A 22,560-nucleotide genomic window follows, 5' to 3' on the forward strand; every position below is an offset into this window, starting at 1 on the left:
ATGTAATGTATTTACTTGGGTTTAAGTGTTAGATATTTAAATTAACTTGCTAAAATAACTTAGTATTAGCGAGGTTCTGTGTTAGATATTTAAATTAATTTGTTAATAAAATTATTTTTGGCATACCTGTTAGACTCCAAATCTTATTTCTGAGTCTGAGAATAAGAAAACCAGAATAAGGATAAACATGAAAAAGTTCAACACAAAGCAATCTAAATTATGTGGTCACTTACAATAACATGAGTTAGCTGAGATGTCCAGTAGACAGTGCTAAACAAGGCAAAGTCATGGGAGCAATCTTCATCTAAGCAAGGAAACATCCCTTCAGCTCATGGCTACAGACTGCTCCTTGAGTAGGTCCTGCCATCTCACAGATCTTAAACCTTCATTTACAAGCTGAGCTGAACAAGGAAACCTATCACTACCACTAAACCACAGCTCAAAGGACTTGCCTCACTTAGAGGGCTGACAGTAGTGTAACTACAGTACCAGGGGTGTTAGGGTAGGGGCAGCACTGCTAGTAAGAATGATCAGTTGGATGCATTTCTGCGTGTGTGACATGGTCTGATTCCAAAGCACAAGGCTAAAGGAAAAGAATGGCGTATCTGTTTCTTAATCCATTCGGTAGATGAGAGGCAACCTGTTCAGTAGAAGAACTGACATTTTTGTGAAAATACACATACTAGGAAAGTATCCATTCATTAGCATAATTACTGAGGCTTACCAGATTAATTTGCACGATTTGGACATTGTTTATAGTGTATAGTTTGGAGATTATATAGAGTAAGGTTCTTCTTAACAATGATTACCAGGGCCAGCCCGGGGGCACAGCAGTTAAGTTTGTGCACTCTGCTTGGGTGGCCTGGGGTTCAACGGTTCGGATTCCAGGTGCGAGGACCTAGCACCACTTATCAAGCAATGCTGTGGCAGGTGTCCCACATATTAAATAGAGGAAGATAGGTACAGATGTTAGCTCAGGGCCAATCTTCCTCAGCAAAAAGAGGAGGACTGGCAGTGGATGTTAGCTCATGGCCAATCTTCCTCAAAAAAACAAAAACAAAAGTAATAATTATCAATTTTTATAATTTAATATTTATAGATTATCTATATATGATCAATTAAGGAAGGCCTTTTGTATAATTTAAATGGCAAAGGGGATAAAAGAAATATTGTAGCCTTAATTCACCCTTTCTCTTCTTTATCTTAAATTTCAAAGCGGCGCCATACTTTGGCATAACTTTCACATGTATCAAATGGCAGTAACTGACCAGGATTTACATTTGAAGTTTGCTGTAGAATCTGATAGAATATATATCTAGTACATATAAGAATACAATCTTATCCCTTCTTCCCAGAAGGCCTATGTGCCTATTCTTAAATATCTGACAGTCCATGTGATTGGGAAAGGCTATAAGTTGTATAAAGCAACCACTTGAGTACTTGCCAGTAATTCAGATAATCTACAGTATTAATTCAGTCTCCAATATTTTGAAATATGGGAAACCTCAAGATAGTAGTTGTGTTTTTAGCATCCATTTGAGAAACTACACGTTTGAGTAAAGATAACAGAGCACCGGGAGTCCACAGTCCATGGTATGAGAACCTCAGCTCGCAGGCATCCAGTTACTTTGAAGTCTCAAGGCTTCCAGGGTTAAGTCAGGACTGGGCTAGACCTCAGGAGACCTCCTGTGGATGAAGTGTCGCCGAGTCTCCTCCCTCCCTGTAGGAGAGCGGGTTGGCATGGGGCCTGTTTGCTTGACAGTTGTTATCCCATCTGGACTCTAGTGCCTGCCGGGCTGGGAGTGTGCTGAATCATCAAAACCAAAGCCCCTGAGTTACGGTGCTTCCCACAGGGGCGTCACATGTGAAAAGACTCCGCAATGTTGTTCAAGTTGCTCCAAGTGATACCAACTCAAATAGACTTGCTCATCTGTAAACTGCCAGTGATAGAATAGACGCTTTCTAAACTTAAATCCCCCCGATTCTCACCCTGAAGCTAAGAGCTGAGTCCTGGGGTATGCCAATCTGGGATTTACTGTTTTTCTGCCTGTTTTTTAAGGCTAGTGATTAAGAAAGACAGCTGTGATTAAGACAGACAGATATCATTCAGATTCCAGCTCTTACACTCACACCCCAGCTGTGAGAACTTAACCACCTGCCTTACTTCCCCAAACCTGGATTTCCTCATTTTAAAATGAGGATAATAGGTGTCCATATTTCACAGGATTCAGAGAAGCATCAAATGACAAAATATATGTAAATACAGAGAAAATCACCCAGCATTTTGTATTAAGTAGTTGTTATTACTACTGATGTTAATAATTTTGTATAAGAGATACTCCAAGGCAATTTTGTTTATCCCTAATGATATAAATACATTTTGGAATGAGTCAAATGTTTGTGATATTCTTAATAATGTGTTGCCTATAGAGGCATTTGGGATTTCAATGATAACCTCATTTTATGTTAAAATTGAATCAATTGTTCTAATTTCCAGTAGTCTTTTTATTATTTGAAAAATATATTCTAATAATAGGTCTAATCTCTATCTCTAGGCATCAAAATCTATCTGAGATAAGGAGAATTAACTCACTATTTTGAAGATCTTTCTGACATTATATCAAAAGATTAATAAATGAGAAAACAACATGGAGTGATTATTTTTATCAAGATTTTCTGTAAGGGTCTACTGAAATAATTGCGTATATTAATATCTTTTTCATATGCCACCGATTGATAATTGTCAACTATTTAAAAAAATAGTTTGAGAATTCCAACCTGAGTAAATGTAAAGCTGAATTTTCCATTTTCTTAAATTGTCTTAGATGATGGAGGAGTCAGAAATGTGCACGGTGCCTGGTGGTTTGGCCAGAGTGAGGAAACAGTTTGAGAAGGACAAAATTGCTTCTTCCTGTAATACCTTTTCTCAGTACCAATACCAGCACCAGAACAGATCTGAGCAGGTAATGCTACTACAGGTAACGGATACGTTGTGTGTAGTTGAAATGCTCATGTATGAGTTGAAATGCCAGTGTAAAACACACACACCTGCCCTCTTTGGTGGTATATTTATTTTCATTACTCATTAACAAAAATCGTAATTTCAAACCTTTTAGAAAATCATGTTTAAAGCATACCAATGTATTGTTTTACTCACTTGGAGCATTTTGCCGCATTTCTAGGGAACCATGCTGGAATAGCTTTCCTCTCAGCTTCTAATGTTTCAAACATAAATGAAAATTAAATAGCCTGGGTTAGTCAACAGGTAAATAGAAACGTTGAGAACAATGTTGATATTGAGCCTCTGCTTCTATGTTATAATTCATGATAAACTATCTGCTGGTTGTTTGCATAGATTAAATTTGAAGCATTATTTGGCTGTTTATTGTGGTATGTTTTCTGTTTTCTTTGAAATCATCAAAAGTTGAGTAGGAGAACCCAGATGTTACACAAAACTGCATAACACAACTTCTAAATCTTTTCTTATATAAAAGATTTTTTTCTCATTTCATTACTCCGTTATCATATATCACCAAGTATTGTCATGGGATATAATGATATTTAAATGCGAGAATCTAAGTAATAAAACTCATCAGACTGAGCCCGGCACTTTAAAAAATAGTAATTGCACTTTAAATGGCTGTACTTAGGCCCAGGTTTTCCATGAGAAAGAAAGTAACTAGAGTATTTCTGAAATTTTGTAGTGGAAGAGAAAAGAGAGATTTTTTTTTTAGAAAAATCCCTAGGATATTTAGAGATGCCTAAGTTTTAAAAAAATAAGGCAATTGGGTGCGTATTGTTGGGGGAGGAGTATATCAGATAGAATAATTAAAAATCTGGTGTGTGAAATAGTATTTGTTTCCTTTTTCTGGCTTTTTGTCTGAAAAGTAAAAAATGTGCAATATAGGTACCTCAATAAATTTATGTTAAAATTTCTTTTAATTTTGCCTAAAGGAAACATAATGTAAACAAGAAATTAAGATTGGATACACTTGTGATCTAATATATCACTGTTGCAACATTGTGTGTTTCCTTGAAATCGGTCAACAACATGAAATACTTACTATTAATAATTTAAATAAAAAATTTCACATAGACGTAGAGGTAACGTATTTGCAGATCCTTTATTTTACAGGAAAGCAGTGTGATGGAGTGTAAGGGGTATGAAAATTGTAGATCTGAGTTCACAGGCCACCTCTGCCACTTACAGAGCTGAGTAACATAGACCCAGGGACACCTTCACGAGTGTATGGCTTGGGCAATTGCACAGGGTTCCATGCTCAGAAGGCCTTGTACTTGGTTTCATGCTCTGTTGTCATCGTCTTGAAATTCTTAATAATTTTGAACAGCGGACCCCACATTTTCATTTTGCATTGGGTCTGGCAAGTTGTTTGGCCAGTATTACATGGACCAAATTCATAACTCCCTGAAGCCTCAGTTTCTAATGTGTTAGAATGGGGAACCTGATGAGTGATTTTTCTATCCCAGGAGGTTATTGTAAAGATCTAATATAACAGAGCAATTTCTGTGAAAATATTTCCTTATCCATGAAACTTGGTATCAGTTATGACTAGTTAATATTGCAAAAGACAAAACCCAGCCAAAAGTGGCTTAAACAAAAAGGAACATTATAAATTCACAAAAATGCATTCTTGCGGAAGGGAGGTTTGATGGAAGTTCCAGTGGTGTACTAGAGCAGCTGCGCTTGTACCAACTCTCCAATTATTAAAGTTTTAGTAATTTTGCAAACTAGATGACATTGTGTTAATAGCTTGAAATCAGCTATAGCAAGAATATTTATGCCAGGGATTTTCTTTCCGTCCTTCCTTCATTTCTCCCTTCCTTCCTTCCTTCTTTCCCTCCTCCCTTCATCCCTTCTTCCCTCCCTTCCTTCCTTCCTCCTTTCCAGTACCCACTGTTAAATATGTATTACTTCATCATTGATACAAGGGCTCAAAGTATGTTTAGGATAGCGGCCAAGAGCACAGAAATTGAAGCCAGATCACTTGGGTCCAAATCCCTGCTCTTTCACTTATCAGCTGTATGATGTTAGGCAAGTTTCTCAACTTCTCTGTGCCTCAGTTTCCTTGGTTATAAAGTCAAGATTAGAATAGCATCCACTTCTTAGATTTGTTAAGAGAATTAAACGAGTTGTTTATGTAAAGTGCTTAAGACTGTGCCTGGCCCATTGTAAGCACTACACAAATGATTGTTAAAAAAATAAAGTATCCCTTTGATCATATTCCTTCTTTTTTACTTCTCAGCCTCCTTTCCTCCAGGCTGGCCCCATTCTCATTCAGATTTGCCCCAGATAGTAGTAAAAAGTTGCAGACAAAGAGTATGAATCTTTTTTCCAGAAGTCCTGGGAAAAAATCCTTATGCACCTAATTGGCTCTAAACGGAACACATATGCTCCTCCTAGAAGTAATTGCTGTGGCCAGAGGATGCTGATCGCCTGAGGCCTGTGGACCTGTTTACCTAAGGGAAGTTCTCAGGATATGGTTATCAACAAAGAATAAATGAATACTTGGTAAAAACAAAAGCAACCAACCAAACCAAGCAAATGAACAAAAAAAGTATCTATCTATAAACTGCTTGCAAGTGTACTTTATTATTATAAGCTTCAGTCTCTGCTCTAAGGACAAAAAATACTAATGTGAGAGTAATCAAAAACCACCCACTAGAAGTCTGAATATCTGCATGACTCTGGGCCTGTAGTGACCTCTCTGAACTTGTTTTATTATCTACCTATAGACATGCTAATAATGCCCCATAATTTCATGCGGAATGACTAAATCTAAGTCATCATGCAATGCGATATAAATAAAATATAAAGGAAACATATGGAAGAATAAACTAGTAAATAAAATTTATACAACTGTATTTAGAAGTCTGTGGGAAAATGAAAGAAGAAATCATCTGCACTTTAGAAAATTAAATGACTAATTTATAATCCTTATTGGAAATTTCAGATACATGTCAAATTTGATTATAGAGAGGAAAATGTGGAAAAGTCACGTCTTAGATATTCATTTAAACTTTCAAAGCTATCTAAATACATTCTAAATATCGCTTCTCTCATCAGCAAGGATTGAGGAGGACAAGACGTTTACAAGTAGAGACGGACAGTTAATTCTCTTACCCAAACTGTTGTCAGCTCTGAGAGTGTTTTCAGTCTCTTTGCTTGTTGAAAGTACTTGAGATTTATGTCTCTGGCCCAAAAATATTTATTTTGTTGACATATGAAAATTAACATTTAAATTAATTAATTTAGGGAAATTAATATCAATTGGGAAATCAAGTTTAGTTAGAGGTAAAAGAAAGAACATTTATTTTGGATCTCTGACAATATTTAATGTCACAATTAGTAATAATTTCATAAGGTGTAATAATTAAGTCCAATCTGCCTCTTTCCTTCGTAATGTATTGAAGTCAGATGTTTTGGGGTAATCAGCTGACTATTTGGTAACAGTTTGTCTGGGAGATCAGCAATGGAGCTAAACAAATTTTGAAAATTAAGCTATCCCTTCTGTTTGCGATTGATCAGACTATTTTATACCTATTGAAATAGAGGTTCTTAAATAGAAGAAAGGAGGTATAAAATACAGGAACATTCATTTATACCAGAAATTTTAAAAGGGATGATGTCCTATTTATATCTTCTACACTTGTCATACTTGATGGTTCTGCCTGTTTAACAGCAGCATCACTGCTAGCCTGTGAATATCCTTATGTAAATTCGAAAAAAGAGTCACTCTGGATAATCAGGGCCCTTGGAGAGGGAAGAGAGGGGCAAGAGTTCGGCTTCTTAGAACAATGTGTTGGGGAAACTTTATTAGGTGGCTCTGGTAGTGCTAACCCTTTTTAGCACTGCCCACTTAGATTCTGTTTTTCAAAACAGCCATGACTGATTCGAGTAGAGATGAATGAAATCGAACCCTCCTTAAGGGATTATAAGCCACTTGACATGCCTCCTGTTGCTATTCAGGGTAGAAATATCACATCAGCATTGCCTCTGATTTTGTTTTAGGATTAAGTTCTCAGCGTTCTATACCAGTGAAAATCAGTAGGTCCTTAATGGGAGAATGGAAAGGACCACTTAAGAGGGACGTTTGCAATCCACTCACTACAACAGGCTCCAGTTGGGAAGAATGGTCTGAATAATCCATCCCCTCATCCTTAGAAGGGTGTCTTGAAGTATGCTGGAGCAGATATTAGAATAAATGGGTCATTGGCGGGGAACTGCCATTGGCTCTTTTCTGAGTTCATTTAAACTTTCCCATTCTGTGGTTTCTGGGTGTTTGTTTGTTTTCTTCTAAGACTTTCTTCCTCTTTTTGTTCCTTTTTCTTTGTTAACAATTATTGAGATATAATTTGCATACCATGAAAGTAGCCCTTCCTAAGTGTACAAGTCAATGGATTTTTAGTATATTTATAAAGATGTGCAGTGTCACCACAACCTCATTTTAGCACATTCTCACCCTCCCCAAACATAAAGCTCGGGCCCATTAGCAGTCTAAGATGTTCCTTCTTTGTGCCATAGTCTCACACTCAAGGTTTGAGTTTCATCTTCTCATATGAATTTCTTCTTCGTTTTCTTTCTCCCATATTTACGCAGTACTGAGTAGCTCTTTTTGTGTTATTGTGAAGTCCTGGAAGCCTCTTCTTTACTGGAGTTGCTTATTTTTTTTCTTTTTGAGTGGCTTAAGTAGGGAAGAGCAGATGCAGCTCTAAAAATTTTGGAAATCATCGGTGCAATACAGCGCTTAGGTAATTGCTTTTATTTGAAAATGGCTGCACTGAATCCATGTCAAGAGTCTCAAGTATTCCCGACCTTCACTCCCTGCTGCCAACTCTGATGTGGACCAGTAGGGAGCTGCAAGACAGTATGTATCTTTCTGCATACATCTGCCATTGCAAAAATCCTAGTGTAAACATTAGCACTCTGTAAGATTGTGTGGATTTGGAACAATCCTCGGACAATTTTTGGTTGATAGAAAACATTTCTGACAGCTTGTGACAGATATAATCTGACATCTGTGTGTTTTAGGCTCTTTAAAGGTGACCCACAATTATTTTCTAGCAAACTAAACATATTTTTATCAGCTAAATGTCCACATTGCAAAGCATTTCTCATATAAGTGCTTTAAACCTACCTTTAGCTTTCTATTACACAATGTTTCAAGGTCACGGCTTGCTGTTAACAGCCCCAACCTAACCTAGATGTCTATCGACACACAAGGTTGTGACCAAAAGTGTGTCTTGAATTGTAGTTTAATTGTGTGTACTATTTTAAAATGATTCTTATAACTTAAGGTAACCCCCCTCAAAATGAGACAGTTTAGAGGTCTGGTTAGGCCTGCCAGCTCCAAAGTCAGACGGCCCAGTTTATAATCCCTTTAGTTAGCCGCCTAATGTCTTCTGTAAAATGAGGATGAAGTAACAGGTGTGCTTTAAGAATAAAATGAGATGATCCATGTAAAACTCTTACTGTAATGCCTAGCATATATTCATTGTTCAATCAACGCCAGACATTACCATTAGTAGTATTGCCACTAAAGCCAAGAGAGCATATAATCAAATGGCAATTATTCTCAATGTGCAATATGATTCATAAACATCTTATGTATGTGTAAACTGACAAAGAAGGATGACATTGTTCTGTGCCTCATACCTTAGCTTTTTTTGGTTCTTTGGCCCTGGGAGAGAGAAGCATCTCCCAGGAGCTCATTAGGTAGGTAAAGATTTGTTTAAAATGAACATCCCTGTACATGCTTTGGGCTCATGTTGCTCTGGAGTACTCAGCAACTTTAGCATATAATTAAAAACTCATAATAGCATATCTTCTTTTGAGGAAAAAGTGCTTAAACCCAATTCAAGGAGGTGACAAGATGAGGGGACCTCTCAGAAGGCTGAGGACAGGAATAGGTACAAAACGTATGTTGGGCGGGTACGTTGCAGCCCTGGGATGCCACTAATGATAAAAGTTTGTTTTGTAAGTGGGAGCAAATGAATAACATAGCATTTGCTTTTGAAGACTGCTTTATTCAGTATTGTGACAAAATGTACTGAGAGGAAAATAATATAATTAATAAATAAATTGAATCAGGCAGGAAAGAAAAAGCTACATTGCCTGAATAAATGAGGAAAACAGGGAAAGTTGAGAGGGTTGATTTTTTTCCCATTTCTACCAGTGCTGTGGTTTCTTAACATGTTTTAGCTGATGTATGAAAGAGAAAGAAAAGTATCTGTAAGAGGTAGAAACAACCTCATGACGTTTTCTGGTTCATGCAATTGAAACAATGAAGATAAATATATTCCTACAATTGGCTTAATAAAATATAGCAAGGGTTTTTTCAACTTACAATGCTCATATGTACAAATACTAAGAAATGAGGGCTCCTATTTGCCAGAGAACTGTTTCTTTTCCTTTGACACAGGCCAGGGAATCAGCCCAACCTTTCTCCAGATAGGCCAGGGAACACACAAGAACATTCCATGGGCCTAGCGATCACTGTAGGGGCTCAGTGCATGCTGGATGCCAGCATGGTCTCAGGGAAACACGGACCAGAAATGATGTGCCATGTCCTCCAGAGGCTCACGAGTGAGGCTAATAGGCAGACTAAACTTAACAGGTGAAGTTCAAACAATGAACTTTCACTGCTTTTCTCTTCCAAATCCAGACCCTTTAAGCTCATTATCCTCTACAACTCTTTCTCAGCATCTGTGGCCAGTGGACTTTGGTGATGTAAAGAGCACAATAAGATTAACTTTTGAATGCTGATTCAGAATCAGAAGATCAAGGGTTTGCTAAATAAATCAAACAATAAAACAATGGCCTCAACCAATTATGGTCTATAATCCACATGCAGCCAGACCTGCACAAACTGGATTATGCAAAATTCAGTTGACTGGAGTTATCTGTTAATGAAAACATCCCAGCTCCTGACCATGCCCTGCAGCAAATTCAGCTTGGCTCTCCGCTGGTAACTCAGTTTTCCTTCCAATTCAGCAAGAGGTGGAAATGCAAGCTCTGATCCACTTGTGGGTTTGTAGATGCATATTTCATGAATTGACTCTTTTTCCTCTACTCTTGCATTCAAAGCTATCTCTGTTATGCTCATGATTGCTCAGTCATTACTGCTTTTCCCACCTGTGTCCTGGCCACAGCTGCTTTGCCACTTTGCAGCTGATGACCTCCTGCAAATCTCTGTCTGCCTGTGTCTCCTCTCTTCCTACCCATGCCTACCTTTCTAGAGCTCTGTGGGTCATGGCAGAATCCCATACGTTTTTCAGTAGAAATCGGATCGAAAAAAATTATATTTTGTGAAAAATTTCTTGCTCAAGTTGTGAAGTAAATTAACTGCATTTAGTACTGTTTGCGTCAGCTATGAGGAAAACAAAAGCAAACACAAACTAAATTCCATGAGAACTTGTATTTCTCAGGATGAAAGAAAGAGAGGCTTTCTCCACAAGCCCCAACAAACCACTAATTCTTCCCCTGCTTCCAAGAAGGGCTGCGTGGGCCTGATCTGTCTAGAAATGCACCCCACACTCCTTATGAAGCCCCTACGATCTGCCTCTACTCAGGCTTCCCTGGTTTGGGGGACAGGAAGGTAGTGGTGGTGGGTTTCAATGAATCCTCTCTCTTCTGGTTTCTACATCACTCTGGACCTGATGCAGGACATCTTTTCAGAGCCCCTGATACATCACTGCCTACCTCTTCTCTGTCTGGATAAAGATTTAGAATCAAATCACTCTCCCTGTTAGGCTGGGACATGGAATCTCCATGGGGGCTCTGGTCACCTCAGTCATCTAGGCTCTCAGTGAGGGGTTCCTCAACTCTGATAGTACACTGGAACTCCCCAGACAGTCCAGGTCATTCTGATCTAATTGTTCTGGCGTGTGATCAGGGATCAGGGAACTTATAGTCTCCAGGTGATCCTTTTTTTTTTTTTTTGAGGAAGATTAGCCCTGAGCTACCATCTGCTACCAATCCTCCTCTTTTTGCTCAGGAAGACTGGCCCTGAGCTATCATCCATGCCCATCTTCCTCTACTTTATATGTGGGACGCCTACCACAGAATGGCTTGCCAAGCAGGGCCATGTCCACACCTGGGATTAGAACCGGCGAACCCAAGGCCACCAAAGGGGAACATGCACATTTAACCGCTGCACCATGGGGCTGGCCCCTCTCCAGGTGATTCTAATGTGCAGCAATGACCAGGACAGTGCAAACCCGAGCCAGGATTTGTTATCCCAGAGGTGACCACTCCCTTCGTAGTTTCTCATCTGAGGCTTCTCCTCTGCCCACCACATTCTTCTTTACTCTGAGAGCAAGGCCCTTCTGTTTATTTGGCATTTCTCTCGAGATGCCTATAGCAGTCAAAGAATAGAACAAGGGACTGTGGAGGAAAGAGAAAGGAAGGGCTTCAACAAATCATCACGAATAAAATGTCAGTCAGCCAAACAACCGAGGTACTAGTTGCCCCAAACCCACTTAATTCCTTTGGTAATGGCGGACAGTATTGAAATAGTGTTATTTTTGCATATACAAAGATAAATTCAAATATTAAAAATAAGCTAAATAATAGAATGATATAAATGAACTAAAGAAAGATACATCAAAATGTTAAGATAAAACCAATTAGAATAAAAAAATTTTTAAACATTAATGAATTTGTTAGCTTAGGTCACACTGATACACCTATAATTAATTAAAACTGAAATTTAACTTATTAATTATTGGAATTTTTCAATAAAAAACTTTAATTTCATTGGACTATCTAATCTGTACACCCAATGTCTCTCGAGCTTGTACCTTTGATATTTCCATACAGATATTATTTTCTGAAAGACACAGGACTTAATTATGTAGTCATAAGTCTTATTAAATAATTCAGCAAACATGCTCATAGTCATTTGGCTCTTTACAAAGTTAAACCAATGTGTGGTCTCCCCCTGGGTTACAGGGTGCCCATAAAGGACAAGAAGACTGCCTTCTATGTTCTACTGACATCAATCACATTACTTTAGAGCCACACACTACAATTTTCAAACTCTGCTGTCCCCAGATGCCTCTACCCCAGATGAAGCTGATGGTAATTGCTGGCTATCTCCTGAGGCGTGCCCATGAAGTCTTAGTCACAGTCCCTTTGCAACTTCCAATTTCAGCTCCTGTCTGCAGAATCTGTTGGTATATGAGTTCTCCTTCTAGTGCGTAGAGGGATTCACTCCTCCCTTCTCTGTGGCAGCACTGCAGGCCATCCCAGTGTATCATTATAAAGGGAAATTCATTCCAACCCCATAGTGAAGACATGGGCAAAATGTTAGCCTTGGTCTCCTGTGGAAACTCTGCCTTCTTGGGGAAACGGTGCAGTGCATCCAGTACATGCGTTCAGCCTGGGTTCCTTTACTGTGCTGAAAATAATGAAATGAACTAATCTGCCCGGTGGCCTGGGGGTTTAGAAATATTACCATATGAACGGTGCCCTGGCACTGTTTCTCAGGCATTTGGGTCTCAGTGGATAGTACAAATACTCATAAGTAAGACTGAGTTACAAGCACAGATTCGACGCTTTCAAAAAATCCTGAATTGGTTGCTTTTTTTTCTACAATTCATCTTACTCATTCTCCAAAATAGAATTTGTAGAAGCAACGTTTACCCCAATTACGGCAGCACCACTACCACATCTTCTCTTCTTCTTAATGGTATTGTGGGTTTTCTGTTTCTGTTTCTATTTGTTCTTATGGAAGCCATTTTCAATTTCATTTACAGGAGACAAGTGCACTTACAGATATACCCTTCACTGCTTTAAAGTAAAATGAATTAGGATTCCAGTAGGAAAGAAGGAGCGGTATTGCTCTTATCACAGGGCCTGGAGTTGTTGAGAGAGTGTCACCTGGACCCTTTCCACAAAGACACAAAATCACAGCACAGTTTCATGTTCTTGGTTCTTGAATAGGTGACCTCAGAAACTGTTTGATGTTGATAAAGATGTAAAACACAGACATGTTGACAAAATGGAATTCTATACCTTCTTTTACGGGAAGGAGTAGACATTTAGGGCAAGTTGGGAAGAAGAAGACATTTGTGTGGCCCCGTTTTCAATCTGAAGTCTGGTATTAGTTTATAAATACAAATGTGCACTTTGTATAATTACTCAACAGAATTCTCAATATGTTATAACGTGTATAATACATACATATATGTATAACATGTGCAACATGTTATAATATACTAATTTAATTTACTTTATTTTTAATTTGTTATAATGTAATGGCAAGCTACAGAATTTTAACTTAGATTTTGCTACTTTGTGAAAAGCAAGGAAAATTATAACAAAAGAAACCATTAACATTACAGAATCATTATGCTTGTAGAACTTAGCAGAAATGGCAAAATGTTTTTTCCATCTAGTTACTTTTATGAAAATGGGTGTTTCTGTAAACACTTGACATAAGAAGATATTATTAGCTCTTTCTGCTTCTTCTGGGTCTGGTATTTCTTAAAATAAACCCATCCTCATGGGTTTTTGAAAATGATTGGATTGAGTCAAGCTTGTCTATTCTTTCAGATATGCGTTTATTTATTGGTTTGCATAATTACAAACGAATTATCATGCTAAAAAAAACTGGAAAAACACAAGGCCTAAGAAAAGGAAGAGACATGAAAATATCCTGTCCTTAGCACCATGCTATTGCAGAGATATGTTTGGGAAATTCTTCATTTTTTCCAGCTTCTATGCAAATCTCAACATCACAGAACATGGGGAAAGATTACATCTTCTTCTAACAGCCTTTTCTTGTGCTTGTTCTTTATCCCTCTCTGTCCTCTGTGTGTTTTCAATTTTGAGACATCTCTAACTTATGACATTGATTTTTATATTTGTTGAATCTTTGCACTTGATGACAATATTATATTGCTAGAAAAGGTGTTTAACTGAATCACCAACGCTGAAAGGAAGAAAGCAAAATGTATAGTTACCTGATATAGTTGTGAAAATGATATTATTTTGAAAGACCCAGTGACTTTTTAAGAATTAATACACAATAAAAATTGCCACACATGACTATTAATTTTGGGGTTCTTGAAAGGCATTTCAGAACTGTGTAGTTCTTCAGCATATTTAGCTGCTTGAGGATAATGGCTCTCTTTCTTTCTTGTCCCTACTTTAAACAGACTCTAAGTACATCATAAATGCATGTCAAATACATCACTTATTGCATTTAGGTGTTAAAAATATGCATTTTGGTTCAAAATAGCTGAGTGATGGAATTCTACTTGATACAATATGTTCACAGTATATGTTTGGTATTTTTAAAATCTTGCATAGCATTTTTCCTTTACCTCCTTTTACTAATTAAGTTCACATATAATCAACATGTAGAATTCAAGGACGGTAGAATTTTAAAGAATTAGATGTTAAAGCAGTGTAAAGGGCCTTGTACATTTCCTACCGCACACAACGCTCGGTCAGTGGTAGCCCCTCCTATGTCTCTCCCTGAGTGATTCCCTGCTCTGTCTCAGCGGATTACAGATGAGGATTCTAAGTGAGACTGATATTAGCTGTGACTTATTCACCTGATTTCTCACTTGAATTGATGACAAACTTCAGCCAAAACCCGACATGCCTGTCTGCTGCTTCAATCTCCTTCCATTCCCCACGTTGCTAGTAGATATATTCACCGGTGAAACTGCAGCTAATTACCCTTTTTTATTTTTCCCCTATTTTATCTTCTTTTGAAGAAACCCCATATGAGCAGAGTAATCCATCTGCAGTCACAATTAATAATTACCATGAAATTCCCTGTTTGCCCAGATAGTCTTGGAATTCTTATATCAGAGCCGAATCTGTTTTACTGTGCCTCTTCCCCTTCTTGTTTGGATTTTATATAAGGAGTTAAAATGTCATTCCTCCCAGTGAACAAGACTGATGGCCATAAAGACCCAGAGGGACAGTGAAAAAAGGAGGCAGGTTTGTATTACAAGAACTCTTCAGGATCCTCTTAGCAGGCAAATTGTAGCCGTCTCAAAGTCTTCCTGCATCTGCTTGTAATGTCACATGGAACAAATATTGCCAAGAAATGAACCCCAATCAGTTTCATTATAAGACATGAATAGTGTTTTCCACTGTTATCTATTGTCAAAAATGAGTGGTACTCATTTTCTTGTGTTTTTAACTGGTTTCCGTTTAGTTAAGAAGAACTTAGTGTTCATGAATACTTTCCGAGCAGGGGTAATGGGCACTTTCATTCTTTTTAAATCTGAACCACCTTCTTAACTTAGGCACTCCACCACCCACTGAGGAAGAACCAGCCTCCACTAGGAGAAGCTGCAAATACCGTACACTCATTCTCCTAGCCTTGCCGGTGTCTAGGATGCAGGCCAGTGAACCAGACTGTGTCAATCAGACACCTCCAACTCAGGCTTGCCTAAAGAAGTAATGAAATGACACGGGAAGCAGGGACTATGCAGAATCAATTTTGGTGATGGCTGGTGGCAGGAGATTAGCTACATTCAATTTCAAGAAGAAACTATTCCGGAAGCCACATCCGTTATATAGTAAGAGAGACTTCGGCAATGAATGTGTCTGGTGTCCAGTGTCAGCTGCAAGGGTGCATTCACCAGACAGTTCTGCGGCATTATCCAGCACTGTTACTGACTGCAAGACCTCCAAGGGTTATTCTCCGGACTCCTGGAGATTCCATGAGATATCCTCCACACCTCTGCCACGCAATGTCTCTTTAACAAATTACCTTTCCTGTTGAAATCAGTCAGACTCTGAGGCTTGAAATTGGAAGCTGTGACTGATAAAAAGATATATAATTTACAAATCTTAATGTTCTCAATTTATGTCTAAGTGAGAGTCATACAAGAGGACCTTTCAGGAAAGACCAAGTGTGGTAAGAACTGTGTAATAGTAGATTAAATCGCTGTGAACTGACTGTTCACTAGGTAACAGTTCATGAAAGAGGAACTGAAGAAAAACTGGATAGGTGATCACAAAGCCACTCTCTGGCAACGCCGCTATGTAAGACTTCCATGTCCTAGCCACCAGAATGATTTGGCAGAGTCATAATGTGCATAGTCACCTATCTCTTTTTCACCTATGTCTCTTTGAATAACCCCCCCCCCCAAATCCACTATTTCTCTGGTGGAAAACAAATGTCCATAGTATTGGAATTTGCTTTTTCTTTAGTTTCTGAGCTTAATTCTATAATGAAAATTTTCTGGCAATATTCAGTGGTGCGATTCATTGACATAGTCACAGACAATCTACTTCATTCAATCCCTTTTTTTTTTTTTTGGCCTTGTTTACTATGCATCCTGAATTACTGGGGGAATAGCTGACACAAAGTAAGTGTGCAATGGATATTTGTGAAGTGAAGATAGGAAACCATAATGTAGTACTTATGAGCCAGGTTTTCGCATACATTAACTTACTTCCTCCTCACAATAACCTTCTGAGATAGGCACTATATTTACCCCCCTCCCTTTTTGTTTTTTGACAAGCAATGGACACATGGAAGGTCTAAGTAACTTGCCCAAAGAAAGTGAGTAAATGTGATCCTAACTCAGGAAGGCTGACTCCAGAGTCTGTGCCTTATTTTTTTTATTCAGTGGATAATCATTAAGCACCCACCATATGTCAGGCACAAAAGAGTCAGTGATGAGTATGATATTATTTTGCCCTCAAGGAGCTCACTCTGTCAGAGAGACAGACACATGAAAAATAAGTACAAGTGCAATACGGTAGATTCTATGACAGAAAATATAAATGAAGTGTGTTGGGACACAAGGAGGAGGTGATAAACCTTACTCTGGATGAAGGATGGTCGAAGAGGAAATCTGAGGGTGGAGAATGCTTCAGCTGAAACCGGAAATAATTTCGTGAATATAGAACTGCATTCTAGGCAAAAGGAACAACTTATGCAAAAGGTAAAATAGCATGATATATTTGTGAATACAGTGAGGTATAATTGAGGCATGAAGCTGGAGATGTAGGCAAAGGCCAGATAATAGAGAAAATTATATACTATGCTAAAGAATTTTTACTTTATTCTAATGCAATCAGGAACCATTGAAAAAACTTAAACAGGGGATTAAAGATGAATAGACATGCATTTAAGAAAGATTTCTCTGGCTGTATATGATTGATATAGAGGGGTCAACGTTAGATGGAAGAAGATAAGTTAGGAGACTACTGAAATAGCGGATTAAATACATGAGGGCTTTATTGGGTCAGAAGTTCTAGGGTAAAGAGGACATTGACTCAAGAGATAGTTAAAGATAGAACTGGCAAGGCTTATAAATCAATTGGACATTGGTGGGGGAGGGGTGGTAATGAAGAGGTAGAATTCTCTGTTTCTTTTAGTTTGCATTCATTAACATAGGATACACGTTACCTCGGTTGTCTTTTTCTTTAGAATATTTTCATTCTTTTTGCAAGCTTTTTGTTTGCAGTTTGACTGCTCCTTGAGATTCTGAGTTTTAGCCTCTTTTATTGTGCTTTTATGTTTATTTATATCCTAGCGACTCTTTGGTTTTAAGATGCTTTATGTCTATGTTAAGATTGAAATATTGTATACATATATACATCTTTACCATACATCTACATAAAACTTCTAGAAAGTGTCTTTTACTGCAAATTGAGTGTTTTTATGGATCCTGCTTTTTTAGTTTGTCAAATAAATATTGTTATTTATATAACTAATACGTTTGATGGCCCAGATAAGAGTCCTTCTTTTATATGTTCTTTTTAGGAATCTTCAGCATTTTTGGACACTGGGATAAGGCTCTCTAAATAATACTTTTTGAAAAGAAGAGGACAGTGAGAGTTCTAGCAGTTAACACTGGCTTTGCTTAATCAGAAACCTTTCTTTTTGAAGTCAAATATTTCTACTTTTAAATTAAATATTTTTATTAAAAAATGATGTTTTGCTCTTTATAGCTAAATATGACCAAAGCATAGTCGTTTTGAGTCAAGAAAGAGTTGAAATTAATTGAATAACACTTCTTTTGGAGATTTATGCAATAAATCTGCATAACTTATGCATCTGTGTAGATAACAAACCTGTTCTCAAGATAATTTCAAACTAACAGCCTTTTTTATTCTGTCAAGTATATGTGTAGATATTTTTATATATTGCACGGATATAGAGATAAATAGATAGATGATTGATAGGCAGGTAGGTAGATAGATAAATAGATGATAGATAGATGAAGATACAATCATAGAAACTTTCATTAAAATAATACTGACAATGCCTAGCACAATGCTATAGAGATACTTGGTCCTCAATAGCTGTTGGTTGAATAAATAAATGCATAGGTGAAGCCTATATAAGATCACTCATGTTTAGCGATGCAGTGATTTCATAGGAAAAATTCGCTGCCTTTATTTTTTTCCAAATGTTTTGCATCATCAGTCTCTTACAATCCAACAATCCAACTAGTACTTGCTCATAGCTTTAGGCAAGACTGCTATGGAAAACCAAGTAGGACTGGAGGCTTCACTTCTGAGCATACTGAGTTATACGAAGAATCAGGACTTGGAATTGCCTTAAGTCTTCTTTCCTCTTGATATTTTCCCCCATTTGTATAAATTAAAATGAGGTAAAGTATTGTCTTTCATTGTCATAAATATCTCAACGCAATTTTTTGATGTCATAGTAATTCTGCCCAATGCATTCTACTGCTGTTTCTACATGATAGTCGAGGACACATCAGATTCATAAACTCAATAAATAATAACCCAGTAAAAAAAGAACATACAAACTAGTTTGTCTAGCACCACGGGGAAGATCTTTTTATGAAAAGGCTATTTGAAAATACATTTTCCTATTTGGAAAGGTTCTTTACCTTTGCGCATGCGTTTGTTGCCTCTGTATAGTTTGGTTTCTTGGTACAGGCTTCTCTTCTGTCTGATGATGCCAACTACTCTTTACAGCATCACAGCACTCCCCGTGTTCTTCCATAGATGTGCTGAGCACTTGCAATGTTATCAAGAGGCCTTTTTCTGAGTACAGTTTGTAAAGTGATTGACATGCTATTGTTAGAAACATCAGCTTCAGTAACTCCACCCACCAATTACGAAATGTTCAGTCTCAAAGACTGTCAGCCAAAATAGCAAAGAATAAAAGAAGATTATGTGGAAAATATTTAGAGTCTCAATTTTTAAACTAGACTTTTATAAAATCATAAAATGTTCACACTCCTAGGGAAAAAATGTGACTGTTTGCCCATGCATTCACTCCTTGATATTTTGGGGGCATCTACTGTCTACCAGGAAGCTAAAGGTTGAGATTTGAGGATGCATGAATTCAGTTGAAGGAAAGTGTCGTATTATCAAATAATGACTGTGAAATGTGATAGGCTGATAATAGAGATGTGCACTGGCAGCATGGCAGTACAAAAAAAGAAGCAAGAATAGGTAACTCTGTATGAAAAGTCGGGAAAACTTTCAAAGAGAACATAATTTCTGAGCCAAGACTTCAAATGTGTAGAGTGACCATGGAAAAGCCTTAACTCGAAGCTCAAACTCTAGGGATGTCAAATTTTATACCACAAATTTTTTAAGTAAATCAAAAAAAAAAATCAAGAGAGAAAACTCAGGGCAAAAGAAAACATGTTTGAATTTGAATATATCCAAATCTAGGCAAACACAATATATCAACCACAATGTTTTTTTTCTGCTTTTTCTCCCCAAATTCCCCCAGTACATAATTGTATATTTTAGCTGTGGGTCCTTCTAGTTGTGGTATGTGGGATGCCGCCTCAACATGGCTTAACTAGCAGTGTCATGTCCATGCCCAGGATCCAAAGTGGCAAAACCCTGGGCCGCCGAAGCAGAGTGCACGAACTTAACCACTTGGCCACGGAGCCGGCCCCTCAACCACAAATTTTTATGTTCATCATTTAAAAGAAAGAACTGATTATTCTATCAAACCTTGAATCCATTGACATTTTTGCTAACATAAATAGCACATTTTTCGTATTGTTTATGTCTGTTTGACAAAGATGCAAATAACATTAACGCATCCTAACCCTTTCTAGTTTTATTAAAAATGAGATTAGTGATGGGTAAAATTGCTGAATTACTGGCGTTGAGCATGAGCTCTTTCCCACTCTAGTGAAGCAGCTGTCATTTACTATTCTGCCAGTCTTTCATCACATTTTTTTCTATTGGGTATACTTCTAAGAGTCACAACAGCAGTGAGTCACCATAAAAAAGTCTGTCCTTTTCTTTCCTTACTCGTGCTAGAATGAGTTTGCATTTTTATTGATAGAAATGTGCAATATCTTTTCCTATAATGATAATAACAATAGCAAGTTGCGTAAGCAGAATGTGAACTGTTTCCTGTGCTGGAGAAATCTCCTTAGAAGTGTATAGCAAGGCTAGATTTTTATAATCTATTTGGCCAATATATGAGCTGTCATCAGATTGGTGTGAGTTATGCAAACATCATGATATTGTTTGCAATTGTGCCACAATTTCATCCTTTAGATTCCAAAATTAGAGCACATAGCATCTGTTTTTCTTGGGGTTTTTTGTTTGTTTGTTTGTTTTGGTGAAGAAGATTTGCTCTGAGATAATATCTGTTGCCAATCTTCCTCATTTTTTTTTTTTTTTAACTTGAGGAAGATTAGCCCTGGGCTAACATATATGCCAATCTTCCTCTACTCCACAGCACGGCTGATGAGTGAAGCAGGTCTGCACCCAGGATCTGGACCCACAAACCAGGGCCTCCCAAGCAGAGTACGCAGAACTTTAACCACTTGGCCACATCCTGGCCCCCTGTGTTTCTTGTTTTAATGGATAAACAAGATGTTTTTTTAAAAAGTTTAAGTGTGATTTAATGACTTAGCCAAGATTACAACATAGCTAGTAGAGGAGGGAATTAGGACTAATCGCCCACTTTTAACTTCTGGTTAATCTACCTGTGAACCAAACCACATTTTGTCTCTTGCAGCCTGATCTATATTGAATTTAATTTTGGAGAACCAATTTCATGAATTTTTTTGTGTGAATTTATGTATGGCGTTCTGGCCAGAATTCTTTGTTACATTTTACTTGTATAATTTGATTTATTCCTGAGCATTATGATGATCCATCTTTTTACCTAACCTTACACTCTATAGACACCAGCAACTGGGAAGAATGAAAGTCAAATTTAAAATCCAAGCTAAACTAGTTGCAAAATATGAAACACAGTAAGTGATGAAAACAAAATCTTGGAATATTTTAAGATAGATTTTATGTAAATTACAGCAACCAAGGGGCAGTAAAATTGATGCATTGACACTAACATACCAAAGTAGTGTAGCAATTACAGCTCTGTTTAGTAATAGCACATAAGTGCTGAAGTAGAAACTCACAACTCTAAACTAAATTTATGTATCCTTGTACTGTTTATGCTGTGTCATCTTCGACAAGTAAATATATTTAGAGATGAAAGGCATGGATTGTTCTTATTCAAGTAGATACACATTAAGTCCAGCGTTTGCCCAGAAAATGATAATTTTTAAAATATGTGTCAAAAATACATTTATTTACTGTTTTTCTACTCCCAATATTTTGCATCTGTCTTTCTCAACACACAGATTCACATCACTAATCCTATTCTTTCAGCCTGATGATTAATAGCAAGTTCCAGAAACTAAAATTTCTATGGGTTCCAGGCAGGTTTTTAAAAAATGTGAACCTGGTGTTAAATATCAGTGAGTGAGGGGAACAATGACCAACTGAAAAGTACATGCCCCAACTAAAAAGGTTGGCCACTACGTTGTTCCAGCAAGGCGCTGCCATGTTGGAATGTGAACTCAGTGTTGACAGATCTTCAAAATTTTCAAAAGCAGGCAGAAGTCTTGATTTTTCTGTGTCAACTAATTCGACACTTTGAAAACACTGAGTGAGCCAAATAAACATGTCTCTGAGCCACAGCTTGTCACATGGCCCTCTAGGTACACATGATTCTACAGTGATGGTCATGGTGCCCTTCAAGAAGGACCCTGGTATTGGTCAGATTCCTGCTGTCCTTTGCTCTTTCACTGTTTAATCAGTACTTCCTATTTCTCAGTTTGTCATAGGAATGCCATAGAATATTCCCATTATGTCCCTATTGATGGGAAGACTTGCACAGTTGTAAACAGCTGTCATGCAAAGAGCGGTTATTTGTGCTTATGCATTGTTTTTCTATCTGCAGTCTTCAGTGATTGTTATTGTTCCCTCCAGATTAATGTTATTGATAACCTTAAATAAAACTTGATTATGCAAATCTTCTTATTATATGGAATCATGAATCTTTAAACTTAAAGAATATGGATTATTTATTTTCGATGTTCCCTCTTGAGAAAGTAAAGTACACATTTTGTTTACTGTTCTATCCCCAGTTTCTAATAAGTTCTCTGGCAACTAAAAGGTTGAATGAAATTAGTTTATTAATCAAAGTTTGCTATTTTAGTTATTCATTCATTAAGCTTTTCCTTAGCACAAACTGTGTGCCAAACATTTTATTAAATATCATTTGATGTATGTGGATCATTAACTCAGGCTAG

At 37.4% G+C, this 22,560-nt stretch overlaps 1 protein-coding gene across 1 annotated transcript in view; it reads left to right on the forward strand.

Moving 5' to 3' along the window:
• XIRP2 (xin actin binding repeat containing 2) overlaps positions 1-22,560 on the forward strand; it is a 70,950-nt gene that overhangs the window by 26,631 nt on the left and 21,759 nt on the right. Inside the window, exon 3 of the mRNA XM_046659383.1 lies at positions 2,826-2,963. Within this exon, the coding sequence (XP_046515339.1) occupies positions 2,826-2,963 (138 nt within the window). The remainder of the gene's footprint in view (positions 1-2,825; positions 2,964-22,560) is intronic.

The sequence above is a fragment of the Equus quagga genome, chromosome 4 (genome assembly GCF_021613505.1).
Source record: "Equus quagga isolate Etosha38 chromosome 4, UCLA_HA_Equagga_1.0, whole genome shotgun sequence".
Taxonomy (NCBI): Eukaryota; Metazoa; Chordata; class Mammalia; order Perissodactyla; family Equidae; genus Equus; species Equus quagga.